Source organism: Meleagris gallopavo, chromosome 1 (assembly GCF_000146605.3).
Source record: "Meleagris gallopavo isolate NT-WF06-2002-E0010 breed Aviagen turkey brand Nicholas breeding stock chromosome 1, Turkey_5.1, whole genome shotgun sequence".
Taxonomy (NCBI): Eukaryota; Metazoa; Chordata; class Aves; order Galliformes; family Phasianidae; genus Meleagris; species Meleagris gallopavo.
In genome coordinates this window covers 63290329-63308670 of record NC_015011.2, presented here as the reverse complement: position 1 = coordinate 63308670, position 18342 = coordinate 63290329, and the positions used below count along the sequence as shown (strand labels likewise).

The 18342-nt window shown below is 38.8% G+C and overlaps 1 protein-coding gene across 1 annotated transcript in view; it reads right to left on the bottom strand.

Annotated features, from left to right (window-relative positions):
- PKP2 (plakophilin 2) overlaps nt 1–18342 on the bottom strand; it is a 28568-nt gene that overhangs the window by 9246 nt on the left and 980 nt on the right. Inside the window, exons 2-5 of the mRNA XM_010715193.2 lie at nt 16651–16858; nt 10618–10795; nt 2814–2931; nt 1069–1230 (exon numbers count right to left, since the gene is read on the bottom strand). Coding sequence (XP_010713495.1) covers nt 1069–1230; nt 2814–2931; nt 10618–10795; nt 16651–16858 — 666 coding nt within the window. The remainder of the gene's footprint in view (nt 1–1068; nt 1231–2813; nt 2932–10617; nt 10796–16650; nt 16859–18342) is intronic.

Sequence of the window (18342 nt, the reverse complement as noted above, 5' to 3'; positions counted from 1 at the left end):
AGAATTTTTACCAATTGGCTCATGTGTGAGAACATTTCTTATCTTTGATGATTCGGGGAATGAACCTGAAGTAATCTGATGTGGAGAAATAGAGATGTATTCTCCAGGAGAGATTATCCTGGTATTTGATAACACATAGCCAAGAACACTCACTGCTACAGTCTTCTTGGACTGTAGGAATATGGATCTGTTTGATGACTGATTAAAGTATGTTTAATTTGCAATAATTACATTTTCCCTAGCATTCATAGTCTAAGAATAGGTCTGATTTTGTTGCATGAATTGAAATTATGCTACTGATGACCAGAAGATCCATGTTCACACTCCTTTAGATTTTAAGCTCCTCAGCAAGTGTCAAGTTGAGAACAGTAATGGCAACCTGTAAAATGCCAGTATTTAACTGATTCCATCTGAAAATGGGAGATAGGTGAAGGGGAAGATGCTTTGCATCTCTAGCTATTGACGTTGGGGGCTGAGCTGAAGGAGTGAGAGAAATAGTATGCTAGAGTTGTACTCTGGATGGAACAGGAGAAGAAGGAATAGACTCCAGCAAAAATAATGGATAGGGGAGGAGCACAAATCCTTTTATTTCCCTTTCCGTCTGCCTGGTACCTGTTTTTCTCTCCAGCAATTCCAGTTGCCAGAATATTTGGATCTGTACCACACAGCATCAAAATAAGAAGTCTGAAAGCCAGCAAGCCACAGAAGAGGCAAATCACCATGTGCTAATTCCATTTGTGAAACTGCCACAGTATCCAGTCATTGGTAGGACACTTGCATAATTGCTGAACATGGTGAAGATGCCAGTTAGGTCCATCAGGTATAGAAGCTGAGAGGCAGTATTTCTCAGCTAATTAAACTGTGGATTGTTTTGTCATTTGTTCCATCAGACATCTAATAAGATAATGGATGTTAGAAGGCTATTGATAAATTTACATTTTGAGGGTGAGTGTCACATTTCCAGATGCATCATCAAAAGAGAAGCAACCTAATGAGATCACAGCCTTATATTCTCCAGAAGTTGCTAACTGATGAAGAAAATGAGATGTAATAAAACATGTGCTTTACCTCTTTCACTTTTCTGCTTCTTGTTCCAAAACAACCTGGTGTTCTATCATTGGTAGAAATATTTCTTCTTTGTATATAGATGCTCTGGGCATAGCTTTCAGGAAGTTCTACCTCTAGTTGGTAGGAAAGATTGTGAAGAATGCACACACAATTTTCTGTGGCCTAAAATAACAAAAGAATAGAAAATTTGGAAGCAATGTGTTGAAGGGACATGTATAGACAAGGAACTTCATTTTTGGATCTTAAGCAATTAACTGCATAGTTTATAATGGTTTAAAGAAGAGCCAGTTTTCATGCCAGTGATCCACAAGACTGCTTTTACACTGAGAAATTAAACATGTCCTGAGATGTTCCTAAGCACTTAAGCCAACTGGCGCACAAGACTTGCATTCAGAGCATGGTGCATATCTGTTGGAAATGATCTTGGGACATTATAATTCCTGAATGTACCTGGGATTTGTCTGGGCACGTGCTGTTTGGTACAGGCCAGAAGTGTGCCAAGGAATGCACTGAAGCTTAAGAGCAGCGATGAACACATATATCTAGTCACTGCCAGCAAAAGGAAAGCTTTGTATCTTTCCAAAGGATACAGCACATTTTTTTTGTGTGTGTGGTAGAATGCCATTAAAAAAAAATAAAAAATTAGATGTGCCTTTCTGGATGTGGCTCTGGGCAGTCTGGTCTAGCAGTCTGTGACCCTGTGCATTGCTTGGTGGTTGAAACTAGACGATCTTTGAGGTCCTTTTCAACGCAGGCCATTCTATGATTCTATGATTCTACGATTCTATGATTCTATGATTCTAAGCACGACTGAGGTCAGGTTGAGAATTTCTGAATGATGAGTTCAGTGGCAAATAGTTTCATTACCAGTTCTTCACTTTTTGAAAGTAAAAAGGGGATGAGTGGTTTTAGGACAAAATGCAGCAGGGAGCTCTTGACACAAGTGTTATGTGCTGGATTCTCCCTGGAGCTACTGGCTCTGAATGCAAGGAGATGGAGAAGATCAAGTAACTAATCCCAGGAAAGAGCTACAAATACACAGTAATTACCACTACACAGCACAAGTTATAGCAGGCACATCAGAAATGCCTCACAGGCTATGGTTAACCTCGTAAGTGGCTGCTGGTCTTCTCACCTAACTTCACCCAGCTAAAAGACAAACATCTAAACTAAGCAATGTTCAGGGTTCATCTGCAGTCAGAGCTGGAAGGAAGAGAAAGACAAAACCTGTCTTTTGGAATTGTCCACATCTTTGCAGTTACTGGCTTAGGCTGAATGTTTAACTTACAAAAAAATGTAGGAAAATGAACTCTATTCTAATAAATGACATAAACTTCTAATTACTTTGCTATGCAGATTTAGGTTCTGCATTTCTTAAGGGACATATAGTATTTCTGATTCAGGAAAGTGCTCAGATATTAATTTTTTAAAACTTCTAGCTAGCTAGCTCCCTTAAACAAGCAAAAAAAAGTAGTATCTGAATCTTTAAAAGTTTCTAGTTCTCTGTGGTGATCCTTAAGACTGTTTTCCTAAAGCCAAGGTATGTTATTATTTTAGACAGCAGGATAAAAAACACTTTTAAAAGCTTCTTTTTGAACTTTCATATTTGGTAGCAGTTCTAAAAGCATTGGAAATAAGTACAAATTTGGCAGCTACATCACAACACTTTCTGAATACTGGTTTTGAAACAAAAACTTGCTCTCAGTGATTTCCCATAGGAAAAAAACTTCCATCTTGAAGAATACCTTGTCATTAGGCTCGTGGTCTGCAATAGCTCCTTGAATATAATACACAAGAGAATCAATCAAACCGTCACACTCTCTCATCTTTTTCCTTCCTTCTGGGCCAGCAGAGCTCATGTTTCTGTGAAGGAAGAAATACACTGGTAAGAAGATATTTTCTTGTGCCTCTCTGACAAACTTTTCCAGATAAACCTTAAAATAGCAAAGTTGACTGCTTCTTTTCTGTAGGGTTGTACAACAATATGAGACTCTGTTAAATAAAACTTCAGTTTTAGTGCATTCCCAGACAATAATAAATAACAAATTAAAACAAGCTGTTGTGTTTAGATGGATAAGGCATGCCCCGATTCCAGTCTTCATCTTGATGTAATCTTCTCTAAACAAACAAATTGAACTTTTTCTTCCCACAAATATTCCACTTAAAGCTGTGTTTTTAATATCTGTGACATTGGCTATGTCAAACTACCAGAGGAAAAGTACTTGTGAAAACTTCCTTTCAAAAAAAGTCTTATTTTAACATTTACCTAAACCAAGTCATTCTTGATCACCCACCAACAGACATAACTTCTGAGAGTTTTAGCAACATCTACACACAAGCTATAAAAATTCTGGAAAACAGGAAACAGCTGTTTCTTTATTGCCTAAGTTCATTTCTGTGCTTGTAAATGAACCGCAGAGTAAACCCAATTTTCTCGACTTGAAGATGATTGATTCAAGCTATGGGACCAAATTCACCAGACACCCCATGTGCTGTTAGAAGGAAGGGAAAGAAAGCTGAGCCTGCAGACTGAGCTCAAGGCGAGCAGACAAGTAATGCATCGCAAGGTATCCAGTAACTGTCCAGTCACTGCCAGCTGAGCAGTGTGCGAATACGGAATCTTCTACTGCCAATGGGGAGCTCATAGAGTCACAGAATGGTTTGGTCTGTAAGGGACCTGAAAGCCCATGCAGCTCCAACCCTCTGCCTTGAGCAGGCTACGTAGCCACTCGTCCGACTGGCCTTGAACACCCTCGTGGATGGGGCATCTACAATCTGTCCGGGCAGCCTGTGGCAGGGCCTCATCGCCCTCTGAGTAAGGAATTTCTTCCTAACGTCTAAATTTCACCTCTTTTAGTTTAAAACCGTTCCCCTTTGTCCTATCACTGTCAGTCCACGTATAAAGTCATTCTCCCATCTTGCTTATAAGCTCCCTTTAATGTACTGGAAGATCGCAATGAGATCTCCCCAGAGGTTTCCCCAGGCTGAACGAATTCCCCTCTCCATAGGAAAGGTGCTTCTCTTCTCTGCTTTCCTTCATTTCTCTGAAGGTCCACATAGTGGCTGAGCACCCTTCCTCAGTTTGCTCTTTTGCCATTCCGTCTCACATTCTCATGAGGACAGTAGACCCGTTACTACTGATATTTGTTTTCTGCGTTTCCGCAGAAAAAGACATGTAGAAAGGATGGGAAAGAGCATGTCTTCTGAAGAGTTCTATCAAATCTTTCTAATTCTCTGTCATATGTTTTCTCACGCACCTCTGTGGAGATACTTGCGTTCTCCTAGCAGTGAATAGTTTCCCCACCCGGCTAAAAACACAGTCTCAGTGCAATGCCTCTGCTACCAATGTGCCTCCTGTTGCTCCTGCAGTGTTCAGCGGAGGACATGTGAAGGGACAGAGAAGAGTTAAAAACACACTGCACTCTGCTGCTTCCAAGACCATTCTTCTGGCTGCTGGCACCTAGGTAGATAAAGCTGAAGCCACTAGAAACTGCTCAATCCAAGCGAAGGAAATGCCAGATGCTCTCTGCTGATGCCTTCTGCTATTCTACAGCAGTGGCTCAGGCACTGCTGCACATGCTGTCTGCCTCCTCCAGACTCAAAAGAAGACACTATATGTCCTACTTTCTGCTCGTATTTCTGTGCTTTGTGGTAACCTGAGTGCAACTTGAAAATGAATTATGAAAGCCATTTAAAAACCCTTGAAAAGCTAAGGACACGCTTCCTGCTTGAAGTTTGGCTCAAAATTAGCTACTGATTATCAGGGAAGTAACAACACTTCATTTTGAGGTATAATTATTTTTACAACTGAATGGCCTCTGAATTATGGAATGCTGGAGTTATAAATCTCGACCTCATTATTCTGGTCTCCTGCTGCTCCATTGGCTGAAAAGCTGAATACAGTATCACATTCCTGCTTTGTTTGAAATAACATTAAATCCAGCTCAGTGTTATTATCTATCACAAAGAGGGTCATGTTCTTTAAATAATTTCAGGGAGTTTACTTTACCCTCTTATTTACCCACTGGAAAACACAACAGTTTAAAATGTTATTAATGACAAAGCCAGAAAGGCACAGCTTTAAACTTTCCCGTGGCTTATGATAATAAAATACACGTGATATTTTCTACATACTGCCAATGCAGTTTTATCCCCTCCTCCTGGGAAGCATATATTTAGTTTAAATATTAATGCATTGTAATTTAAAACTTCACTTTAAGTCATACTGTTAATAAAGTTCATATTTATGAGTTCATTCATGCTCTTGTGGAATTATGTATCACAGAATTAATATTCAGATTCCTCAATATGGCAACACTTTGGAATTCAATTTTACCTACGTAAGTCACATTTGAGTCATGTCGTCCTTTCAACAGTTTATGGCTATGCTGACAGACATGTACATGCTACAGCTCTTCTAGTGCATAGCACAAATAGTTTCTGAGGTGCACAGACTAAAAATACCATTAAAAGATAAGTGTGGAATTTCCCCCACTGAAGACCTTCAGCTGATACGGCACTTCATCTTGTCACAGCACAAAAATCACTGAACTTTAGACAACTATCATCATTCTGAATGGTTGTGCAAGGAAAAACCATCACTGGTACTTGCCATCTAGCATGACTATGGGGTGGCAAACAGCTTTATAGCTCAGGAAGCAGAGAAGAACGTGAAGCTGAGGCACTGCCCTGTTCTGCAAAGGAAATGAATCACTGAACTGCTTTCCTTGAGTTGCTGGCACTCAATTGTTTATCCAGAGAGAGATATCACTGTGCGTGTCTGCGTACGTATATGGCCATGCTGTGCTCCACTTCCCTCTCTCTCCTTATTACCACAATGTGAACTGGGAAGAGCTCCTACTCTCCAGGTTGTCCAATTACAGTTGGAACCACTTTGAATGGGTCACATTTGATTTTCAGGATTGGGTAGCATCACATAGGAGTGAATTCATATTAAAAAAAAATATCATTTTTAAACAATGGCAACATTTTTCTTAGAAAACTTCAAAATTGACTTAATCTTGCCTTCCCAAGATTTGAGGCTCCTGACAAATATAGCACCTCCCTCTGAGCTCAGGAGTTTAACTTTCTTGCCGTGGAGCTCCTGGAGGCCTTGAAATATCCATCACTTGAGCAAATGGGCAATTACCATTCTGTGCTGGACTGGCTCAGAACTGCAGATCCTGGCAACCTCATGTTGAGATCCCAGGGCTACCTAGAAATCTTAAAGTTTGCTATGCAAGTTTGTTTTCCTTGCACTTCATCAGAGTATACTGAGACAAATACCTCTGTGGAAAAAAAGAATTGGAGTCAAGATCTGACATATTGTTGTAGAAAACCTCTTGTGCTACATAATTCCTAACACCTCTGCTCGCATCAGTACTGAATAGTTGGGAACGTGCAACATGAGAGAGAGAGCTGGTGCTTGTAGGAATGCTCTCCTTTGAGTGACTTAGAACTTAAGTTTTAATATAATTTAGCCATTAAGCATCTCTGACTTCTGGCATGCTTAAATACGCTAATCCTGGTGACGTGCCCAAATTATACTGCATGCTAAAGTGGATGCATGTAACTATCTGCAGGCCTCATTCATCTCACACCATGCATGGTGTAACTGTATCTGTGACTGACACAGCCATCTCCCCATATTTCAGTGTCATTTACGGAGGATCATCTAGTACCCTACTGGGAAATATTTTACGATCCAGGTGAGGTAAGTATAAAGAATTTTAACATAGTAAAATCAAACATGATTTTCACAGAAAGAGAATGACAACACATTCAATTACGTTGCAAACTGAACCAAATGAAAGGGATGTGCACTGACTCACACACTGGCAGACATCAGATGAGGCTTTTGCATTGCTGTGAGTGATCCACACTACTGATAAGAAGATGGCTTTTGCTCCTGGGACTCATTCTGCGAAAACTGGTAATTTGAATTTAACTCAATTATGTGACAACAATCTCCTGAATTGCTTCATGATGTTCCTGAATTACTTCAGGAAATTGTATTCCCTTCATGCCTTACACAATTTAAAATTGCAACAAGGAAGGAAAGGAATCTATAGATTTACACAGTAACGCTAGCCACCAGGCTGCAAGCTGCTTTCTGGAAATAACAAAATTCCTTTCAGGACCTGGGGGAGCAGACAGACTAATGAATAGACACAAGAAGATAAGAATGGATGGAAATAAACCTAAGGGAGTGGCAATGCTGTGCAAAAGGCCTTGTTTCAAAGGCTTGTTATCATCAGTCCTTTGTTTTACAACTTCAGTTAGAACCTTCCATTACAAGCTTGAGCTGCCATTACACTTTCAACCAATAGTAAGAGCTTTGGCCTTACTTATCTCTGATTAAATGAAACAAGATGGTTATGCAGCCTCCTGGTCTAAAGTATAACGATAGCACTTTCTCGGTCTACAGCTTTCCAGTCTCTATGGGTCACTGTCAAAGGTAAAATAGAGGTGGGACAGACAACAGAACAACAATAGTGATGAAAAATGAAATATTGTATCTATTTTACTTCCTGGGGAACCATGAGCAACGGTTAGCTGACTTTTCTGAAAATGGTCGCCTGAGAAGTTTTGAAGAATTAGGGTACATAGGGCCACAGGAAAGTCCAGTTACAGAGCAGTTTTAAAGGAGGACTCCAATGAAACTCAGCAATTGTAATCATTAGCTCCACCACCTAAAATAAAATGCTTTGCAGGAAGAGGTGCAACCTGTAAATATCAATTCTAGAAAGTTCAGTCCTTCAAGACAACACCCAGGATAACGTTCCCATCAGCAGCTTCAGCAGATCACGTTCTGTCCCTGAATAATGGAAATATCTTGCACTGCAAAACTTTTGGAACAGGCATTTCAAGGAAAAAACACAACAAGATCACTATTGGCATTCAAAGTAGAAAGCCTTCTACTAAGCCCTCCTTTTCATTCACAGGAAAAGTCATCCCAAACATTTGTATAATAATATTCAAAACCATATGCCCTGCACGCTCTTGGCATCTTGCATTTTCAGACTTGTAGGAAGAATATGGAGGAGGAGGCTAAACACTCTCCACTTAGCCAATTCATTCCTATTGGAACAGGAGACAGTACTATTATGCAAAAAAACAGCAAGAGTTGTCTTGTCTGTGAAAAGTCTGCAGTTTAATACACCAGTTTTATGTAATTGGCTTTTGTCAGACAACCAGAGAAGTCTTTTGATTTGCTTTACTCCACCTGCTCAGGGCACAATGATTTTTATCATATTTCAGGACTGAACAATACCATCATTTATTCTAACTGTCAATGTTAAATTTTGCATTGTATGCAGCTTCATTTTGATTTTTAAAGTTTTGTGACTTACAGTTTCTGTGAAACTGTCAGAAGCAAAACTTTAGGACAAAAAGCAGATCTAGAGAATGGGATTAACCAAATCCGTCCAGCTCCTTATCAGTAAGTGAATGTACAGACCCAGGCAGCTGAAGTTTGGGATTTCACAATATGGCTTGCAGTTACTGGTTAGCAGAATGAGGAGTGTTCTGGTTGTTCACTCATTCCAATTCTAGCATCTGCAATATTATCTGCTAGATGTGGATTCTGTCCTGAAATGCTGTTAACGAGAGCTTTAATTTACAAGTTGGTAAGTATGTGGCACGCATGTCAGATGATAGTAGATTTGGACTGTGGCTGACCTTGTCAGGCAGTGGTTGCACACAACTTTTTGAAAAGAAATTCTGGCATTCTTCTCTACCTAAGCACTGTACTATGCGTGATGTACACACTTCAAAGTTCTATTTTTATTCTGTAATAGAAGCTGCAGGCTATAAACTTTATTAACATGCACAACAAACGCTAGTATTACAAAAGGGAAGACTAATTACAGATTTATACTCTGGCACATTAACTTACTCTTTAAACATCTTTATTAGTATCATCATTCCCTCCATGCACAGTTATTTTTTCATTTTTTTGTTTGTTTTTGTAATATGCTGTTCTTATAGATTTTGTGCAAATATATTATTTTGAAATAGTAAATAAGTAAAGAATACTTCTGGTGGTACGCCGGGAATAAAGAGAAGCAAATTATTTCATATAAAAATCTTGGATTTCTGGTCTGTGCAAATATAAGCCTCATTAAAATCTATTCACTGCAAGAAAGTATGTCAACAATCCTACAGATCAACTTTACCTGTGAATTTTCAAGATCTTATCCTCCTCTCAGTTACAATTCACAGTGTTTGACCATTTAAAAATGATAAGGACTAGAACATGCACATCATACTTCTTTAAACAGACAATGAATCTTTGGGCAAAGGTCAGTTTGAGAGACTTTCATTAAGGCTGTAAAACTATCTGCAGCTCTAGAGCAGCCCTACTCGCTTTCTTTACAGAGTTAGGTACATTCAGAATCTACTTTTCTTTTTCTTAAAACAACTCAGCTACTGTAAGTCATTATTTGTCATATACCAAGTGGTGTCAAGTTGCTACAACAACCTCAGAACGAGTAATACCACATTAAAACTAAGAATAATTCTGCTCCAAAGCAGGAGCAGGTATAAAGTGGAGTATCCAACTAGACTGGTTTATGTACAAAACAGCTCAATCAAATTCATATGAAAAAAAGATGTTCTACTTCATTTCACAGACAACACCACTAGCCAGAGTGATTTTATTATGGGAAGTTAATGTTTCTCTGTATTTGTTTTTGAGCTATCAAAGAAAGATAAAAGTTAATTATTACTTAAACCTGAAGTTATTTGGTAGTTGGTGAGCTGACAGAACCTTACTGATGTGTATTTTGTATCACTAACAATCCTTTGTCCTCTGAAATCAATCATGAGTCAGACACAGGACTATTTACCCAATACAAATTCATACCTTACCAATACAATTAATCCGTTGCTGGACATTAGCAAAACAATTATGCACAAGGCAAAACCAGGCAGTTTCTCAAGCCTCTAAATTTTGAACTTAATTCCTCATACTTTACTAAAACGAGTTTAAAACTTAGGCCATGCCTTGTCACTTATACCATTACTCGTTAATTTTTTCAAACTATGTTCTTTCATGTAAACAAAAGACACATATTTCTGATACAATAATTGCATTTTCTTAAAGTGCAATGACTTTGAATTCACAAGAGACACAAAGGGTCACACTTTAATAGGTTGTTATTTTTTTAAGGTGTATCCCGTTTTAAATATGTGACTTTTATACTTCTGTCATTTAAGGCTGGGTTTACCATAGTAGTCTTTTGTACTATTGTTCTCTGTTCTAATCACTACTGTGTTCATGAGGCTGACTGCAGTAGTAGATGCGCAAATGTAATTCTATTCATCAACCCCATGGCTGCAGCCTGGCCTTGATAGATATGAACTTGTGCAAAAAGTTGGATGTATCTAATTTTGATTCAAAAATGACTTTTTTCCTAATTTAGTTACTTATCAATCTGTATGCAAACTCTTCTCTTGGTGCCATCACAGTTCAAAGTAAGCAAGAAAATGTGTGCAGGCCTGTTTTAACATCACTTTATTTTAGGTACTTGTGAACTGAGTGCTCACCTCAGGCATCCTGTGGCATTGTAGAAGATATCAGGGTCGGGTAAAACACTTGACTTGGGGTAATCTCGATCTGGCCAGCCAGAGCAAGGGATGAGAACAGCTTCTGTCAGGGTATGTAGGGCTTCTTTAACCAACAGGTGCTTCAGCTGGTCATTGGAAGACAAATTCCACAACAAACCTGCAATATCCAAAATAAAATCAGAGTGGCAAAAGATTCTTCCACAGGTTTGAAAGACCGAATCCCAAACTTCTTGAAGTTAATTCGTAAAAGAGCTTGTCTGGCTCTTGACATCTTCAAGAGGAGCAGAAGGACGTGATTAGAGTTCACCAGCCACCATGACACAGCACTGCACAACACCTTCCCACATGTGATTGCACACTGCTCAGTCTTCAGAGTCTCCAGTGAGAATGTGGAGGTTTTTTTACTTCCTCTTATGAGATAAGTATATTGGCATTCAGTCATATGTGGACTCTTGTCTCTAATGTGCTCTTCCTTTACCCTGAGCTGCTGCAATTAGCCACAGTAAGTACATGTAAGAGGCTCTACAGTGTCAAAAAAAGAATATCAACTACACTGTAGAGTCTCTTTGTTCAAGAAGTACTTCTTGAATTTAACATTTCTGAAGTGTGAAATGGGTGCCTATAGATTCATATGTCTTCCCGCTAGGGATATGGAAAAAAACAGGAAAAAATTAGTGAATGCACAAGGAATTTGATTTCCTATGTCCTTCCATTGAGCAGGTAAATGACAGAGCTTTTGGACATACTGTCACATACTTTCATGGCTGAAAAGTGCAGCATAAGTTTTACCTTGACATTGAAAAGTTAAATAAATAGCTCTGAAGGTTCACTATTGCATCACTTATTAATTTTGACCATGTCCCGCAGCTGTATGAGGTTCACAAAGAGAGCAGTTCCTAACATAAAGCTCCCCTCACGGAGAATGCAGATAGCTGTCTGACACAGGAAAACATGTATTATATTCATGGCAATGCACTGCAACTCTGGGAGTGAACTTTGCCTGAGTGACAGGACTCTGATCCAAGAGAAAGTGGCACTGAAAAAGCATGTACTCATATGTGTATTAGAGGCAGAACTCTATATAGTCTAATGTCTGACTGAAAAGAACAGTCTTCCACTGCTCTGCACACCACTGCCAATTTGCAGCTATCTCAATCATCAAAGTAACACAAATGAAACTTGTAAGAACCTCCAATGCCTATGATCATTTACACGTTTCCAGGGAGGAATTCATCCCTAGTAGATGCCTGGCAGACTGGCTGCACTTTCAAGTACCATCAAAATGCTGGATAATAAACTTAAAAGGGGAGTAAATGTGAAGTACAAACAGAGAGTTTATAGGTCTTTGGGAATCTGCTGGAAGATGGGAGATGCCCATTACCACGTTTCTTGAACACTTAATAGCAAAATTCCATAGAAGGGAAAAATTAGGCTTAATCACTGGTTGGCTGTTACTGTCCATATATTTGTCATTAAAGAAACAATTAAATAACACTGCACACTTTGTTTACTTACAGTGTACAACTGAAACAAATATCCAATATAATATTGTAAAATTGATTAGCTTTGCTTCTGTTCTATTCCAACAGATGAAAAATCTTTTTAAAGTAGTTTTCCCCTAGATATATATTTCTGCTTTTTGCTTACAAAGGCATTCATTGTTTCCCCCACTTGCTGCTCTAAGTTTCACATACCTCCTCCTCCAAACACTGGCAGGGTATTAGTGAACGTTCCTTTCATCAGCTCACAACAAAAAATGTTTCTTTTGTCTCTCCTTACACTTTGAATTTAATTACAGCTATTGTGAGCAATAGTAAAATCAAAACAAAGCCCAGCCAAAAGCAGCCATTCCTTCTTCTGGGATCAGCTCTCCAACCTCTGAATTAGGGGATAAAAAGAAGAATGTACTTTCCTGAGGGATAAGTAAGGCTTACAGGAAATCAGACATGCAGTCCAAAGGGCATTGGTGAGGGAAGCATGTTAAGACAGAACAGCACAAATGTGTAGGTACAAGGACAGAATATCATATTAGAAGAAACAAGTGCATTCTGAATTATAGATGGATACCTAGAATAGAGGTCAGAATTGTCAGAACAGAATCTGAATATTGCTTACATTGTAAATTTTCTGACAAATCCTGCCTTTGCCCGCAGGCACTGTCTCACTGAGGTCAGAAGGATTCCCTCAGTGGCATTCTGGTTTTGAACAAATTTGTTCACTTTTAAAAATATCTTTAAAAGTGGGCTCTTTTCTTGCAGCCATATGCTGTAATGTATTTATAGTGGCATATTTTTCCTTTAGATGGTTATTTGGGAAAATGGGTGGGGTGCACTTTGAAATTTATTTTTCTTTTTATGACAGATCTGTTTGTGCAGTAATCTTCCCTGCAGAAAGAATTTTCTTTCAATTCTTAGATTTACGCTGCATGATAACAAGATCAAGAGGTTAGGTACTCCCTAGAGGCTCATCTGGCTTACCTTCAAAAGTTCATCTTTTTTTGTTCATGCCTCAACCATTTTCCTTTCTGATCCTCAATGTGCTCACTAAATGCTAAAAAATGGCATTCCTCTCTTGGCTCCTGCACTGTCTCAAAGTGACATCTCTCATTGCTCACAAGTAACCTCATTCCTTTTGTAAAACATATGCAAGAAGTTTGTATGTCAAACAAAGGACAAAGCCTATGGCTTCTTTACTTTAGTTGTATCAATGACTTTAAGAAACTAGCAAACCCAATCAACTCAACCTTGTGGAAGCCTTGTTCTCCCTAAGAATAAAGTACAGAATTTGCATGGAGAAAAATGCAAATTTCTTTTCTGCACATAGGCATTAGGTAAATTAGTCCATGGCAGTGTTCAGACTCTCATAAGCACACAGCCACTTCGGTGGGTATACTAGTTTGGTGCTTTTTGTGCATTCTCCTGGGATGCACAGACTATGGCAAAACACAGCACTTGCTATCATCAGCATTTATCTCCATATATTTTCATTGCTTTCAGTCTTTTCACAGCACAAAACAAGGCATGCTATATGATTATGCTCAGGCTGTTTACCTCAGCCTAAGAGTTTGCTTGCAACAGCATTTCTGATGTTCACACGGGAGCATACACAAAGGAATGAGAAGCTGCAGGTTCATACGTATGGTGGAGTCAACATGAAGGAGTCAGATTTTTGATCTTGAGAGATCACACTTTCCTGATATTCCTGGGGCTTCTTAGTTATTCTCTTTATAGTGAAAAAGAGAGAAGGAGGAAAAGCCAGGCCAGAAGAAAACACAGGCCTTTAAAATATTCTTTGAGGTATACTATATATGATATAGCTTACTACTGGGCAGAGGTACGCTGGTATCAACTCTGCTGCTACTGATTAGCCACTGACCTTAAAGATAAGCTTCTAAGGCTGAGATGTATTTTTCTTATGTGCACAAGTATAAGATCATATTGCTTATTTTTTAAAGGCCTGGTACCAGGCTTCCTACACAGTAGTGGAAACAAAAAGCTGTCATCTGCTGAGCTTGGACATCTTTATTAATACTTTTTATTAATGAGTATCGCATGCTTTCTATCCTTGGATAGGAATCTCTCACAAGAGTTTAGTGTGTTATTATCACGTACCAAGATCATTTTACTGATCTCTTATTGGGGAAGACATTCAGCTAGTTATCACATCATATTTTTTGAAGTCTCTAATTTATAGGCAACTAATAAGTATGACGTGGAAAGACAGGCAGGCTTCTCCCATTGAAGGAGTGAATCCCTAAGAATCTACATCAACATTTTCCTGGAAGCATATTGTTATAACACTTCTGGGCAATTGCATGCACACTGATATTCCTCTAGTCCCAAGAGAAGACAAAAGCAATGAAAAAGGCAGAACAAAATTTGTAGGTGAGTTACCAACTAACCAAGGAAACTGCTGTTCAGTGGGGTTTACCCACTCACAGGTTTGCACTAGGTTTAGAAAAGCCTTATGACATAGCCCTTAGATTATAGTAATTCCAGTGTTTCTTAAATATCACTGTACATGCCAAGAGCATCTGGAAGTATATCCACTTTAGTAAGCACATGATTAACAGAGATTGTCTACTTGCTATCTGCAGCCTGCTCCTTGCTTATCTTCAAAAGGGGGAAGGAAATGTGGCCGGAAGCAACACTGATATTCTCGGAGAAAATCATTCAACAAGGCTGCCCTCCAATCTGTGGTCTCCTTGCAGCTTCCTAGAGAGCCTGAAGAATTTCTCAAGTAATGACAGAAAATCTTCTGTAGTGCGATTTTCTCCAAGAGACCCAGTGCACTTCTTTCTGACTGCACATTTGGTCTTGAACGTAGTATAATGTTTCTCCTGTCTTTTATTTTTAAAGCCATGCTTTGCACCTCATAGGCATGAAATTACATCAGAATATTTTGCCTTATGACAGCCAAAACAGCCTGCTCAATACTGTTTAAATATTTTGTTGATGTCTTGAATGCTTCATATGTAAAGGTCATGCTCAATGACAGCAGTAGTAGCAGAAAACATCTCCATCCATTTTCACACGGATGAAGGGAAAGACAGTAATGTTCACAGTGCCTATATCCATACAAGTCCTCTTGCAAGAACAGTCAGAGATCCTATAAGAAATGATGAAATGGCAAGCAAGAAATGAGCAAAGCTTCCTGATCACTGTTGCCTTTTTCACTGCTCCCCTCTCTGCTGTGTAAATGCACAAAGAAACAATGCACTAAACTACTTGACCCAATTCTGTATATGATGAACATGAAAAAACCGTAAGACATTTGAAAGATGCATAGCAATAGAACAGTGCCAAAAGAGCCAACAATACAAAACTTTGTTCTACAGCTTAGGGAGCACAGTTCAAATACTTAAAAGAATGCAGAATTACAGAAGGTCTCAACATGCCTTTGCTTCAAGGCAGGGCTGCTTGACACCTTCTGTCTCTTTTTAAGCTCTGTTATTTTAATAGCTTCTGTTCCTGTTGCCGTTAAAGAACACTTAAAGTATATCCCCATTCATTTATTCATAATATTTTCTTACAGTTATATAATATAAGCCAGCTCTTCCCTTGCATACTAACTAAAATGAATGTGGATCACAAGTAGCTGATTTCCTCCAGGAGGGCAGGGATGAAGGAGAGGGCATTTCTTAACTAGTTGTTACAAAGCCAACAGGCCAGTAATCACAGTTTTCTTGTGAGAAGTGGTAACCATTTTCTCCCAGCATTCCTAATGCTACAGTGACGTACAAGAGATATAATATGGGGTTTCTCTTCCAAAGGGCTCTTCCTCCAAAATCTCAATGGGCCATACTCATTTTTAACAGTTCCTCATGGAAGCTGAAACCAAAAGGATGAGGATATAACCCTCACAGAAACTGATTTATAAATGTAGGTCACTCCACTGATGGTGTCCTATTATCTCTACAATCAAATGGTTGTAAAGCAATTCTCTCTCTTGCACACAAAGGAAGCATGATATTCCTGTGGTAGTGTTTTCTTGTCACTCGTCTGAGAAGATAGATTCTGGGTTACAAACAGCCAGAAGAGAGTGAATTTAAATAAGGAAGCAGTGCAACTGCATTCTTTACCCAATGCTTGACAGTTCTGGGGGACAGATCCAACACAGACTCCAGAAGGGAACTCCCAGAACCACAGAGAGGGCTAAGCTGCTGTTGAGGGCAAAAAGTATGGTTCCAGGCACCTATGGGACTGCTCAGAGCAATGTCCATCAATATGATTTGACAGAATTTGCTATTCTTTTCTAGAATATTAAGAAAGTTAATTCCACAAACACAGACACATCTTTTCTGAATAAGCTTTGAGAGGGAAGTTGCAGTTCCTAGTCTTGCTGTATGAATAGTCTTGAATAATGAATAATGAATAGTCTTACCTTAAGAGAAGAATTTAGAATAGGTGACAGTGCTCTTGCACTTAGTCACCAAACATTGGCCTAAGTAAGCAATCGGGCACCTGTGTACTACTTAAAGCACTTCATGCTTTAATGAACAGAAAACACTACCTGTTATTTGCTTTTTAGTTTCTACATCCTTGGTATATCGGAGTAAACGGAGCAAGATAGAGATCCCTTTCTGCTCTGACACTTCCAGTTTGTTGTCATTGTCTTCAAATACCAAGTTTCTCAAAGCACCACACACTGCTCGCTGAATATCCTCGTTCTGAACATCAAGAAGCTGTATAAGTTTGGGGATACCACCAAGTGAGAAAACCTGTGAAGAAAAGAAAACAGCAGAGAATGGTTAGATAATGATAATGACAAATCCCACTCCATCTCTCCCTTGCCAAAAGTTTAAGCATTGTTGTAGGGTCTTTTTTTCTTCATTTTCTCATTTGAAACACTTAATGCACAGAGCATTAATCACTTGGGCATGATGCTAACCTCTGGGCTTTTGTATGACTCATAGTTAAATCCACAACTAAGGGAGGCATCATATTTTAGTAATTAATGCAAGAGAATGAAACTAAATCACTTCCAGCTCTGCCACAGATTTGACTTTCTGACAAGACATTCAATTGCTCCGTATTTTAGCTTCTATGTTGGTGAGATGGATATTTGAGATTTAACTCTGGAACATTCATAAACTGCTTTGAGATTTCTGGATGTAATCCATTCCTGATGTGCCAAATTGTTTTTTTCTTTCTCGGAAGCCAGACTGGTGGGAAAATAATATTTTTCCCTGTCAACTTCTCCGCATGTGGTGAATATATATTAAGTAAGAATGCATTTTACTTAGTACTTATCTGTGGCATACTGAGAAAAGAATAGTTAACTTCAAAATGTAGACAATTAAACATTGTAAGCTAGTCAACTACTGAAGCCCACATGTAACAAAGATTGCTCTTCAGTGTCTAATTTTTAGAAAATGGGGTTTTGGCCCCAAATGAATGAAGAATTAAGATGTTATTTTACAGCAGCTATAAGGAGGAAACAAACAGTTTCCAAATGATAAATTCAGCACGAGCTGTGATGTGGTATAAGCAAGCCTTGGCTCATTTAGGAATGAGTTTACTATAGAAAATACCTTACTTTCATGTAAAATTAAGGACAGCTTCCTCCAGCATCTAAAAATGCCATGTGGTTTTGTGGACAAACACATAGTTGTGTAGAACCGACAGCATGTGAAAGACTCAGAAACCTAATACAACTGTTTTGAGCAGTCCAGAGCTTAATGATAAGAGGAATTCAGTATGACTGACAAGTTTGGGGAACTGGAAGAAATGAACTACAACAAAGCCTTTTGCTCTTCATGCCCTGACAAACTACACCGAATGTCCACCTTTCCCCTGATTCTGTTGTACAAAAGGCACAGTTTCTTGCTATGGCATTGTTGACATAATCTATTTTGCTTTCACCCAACAATCAGCTACGTTCTAATGGAAATAAACACAGAAATCTAAAGGTAAATGGAGCATAAAACACTCTGAAGGCACATCAAACCATTTTATTTCAGTAGATAAGTCAGTTTGACACAGATACCTTAGGGTTTTGTTTGCTTGTTTGTTTTTTGCTGTAAGGATTTATGCAGACTTTCTGTTGGAAGTTTGAAGTTTAGTTGTAGCTGTTACAAGGTCAGTGGAGTTATTTGGACCTCATGTGCAGAGAAGAATTTACAAAAGTTATTGATTGATACCTGTCTTATTCTCTGGTAAACAAAGTCCACCAAAATACTGTAAGACCACATGTTTAAAAGCA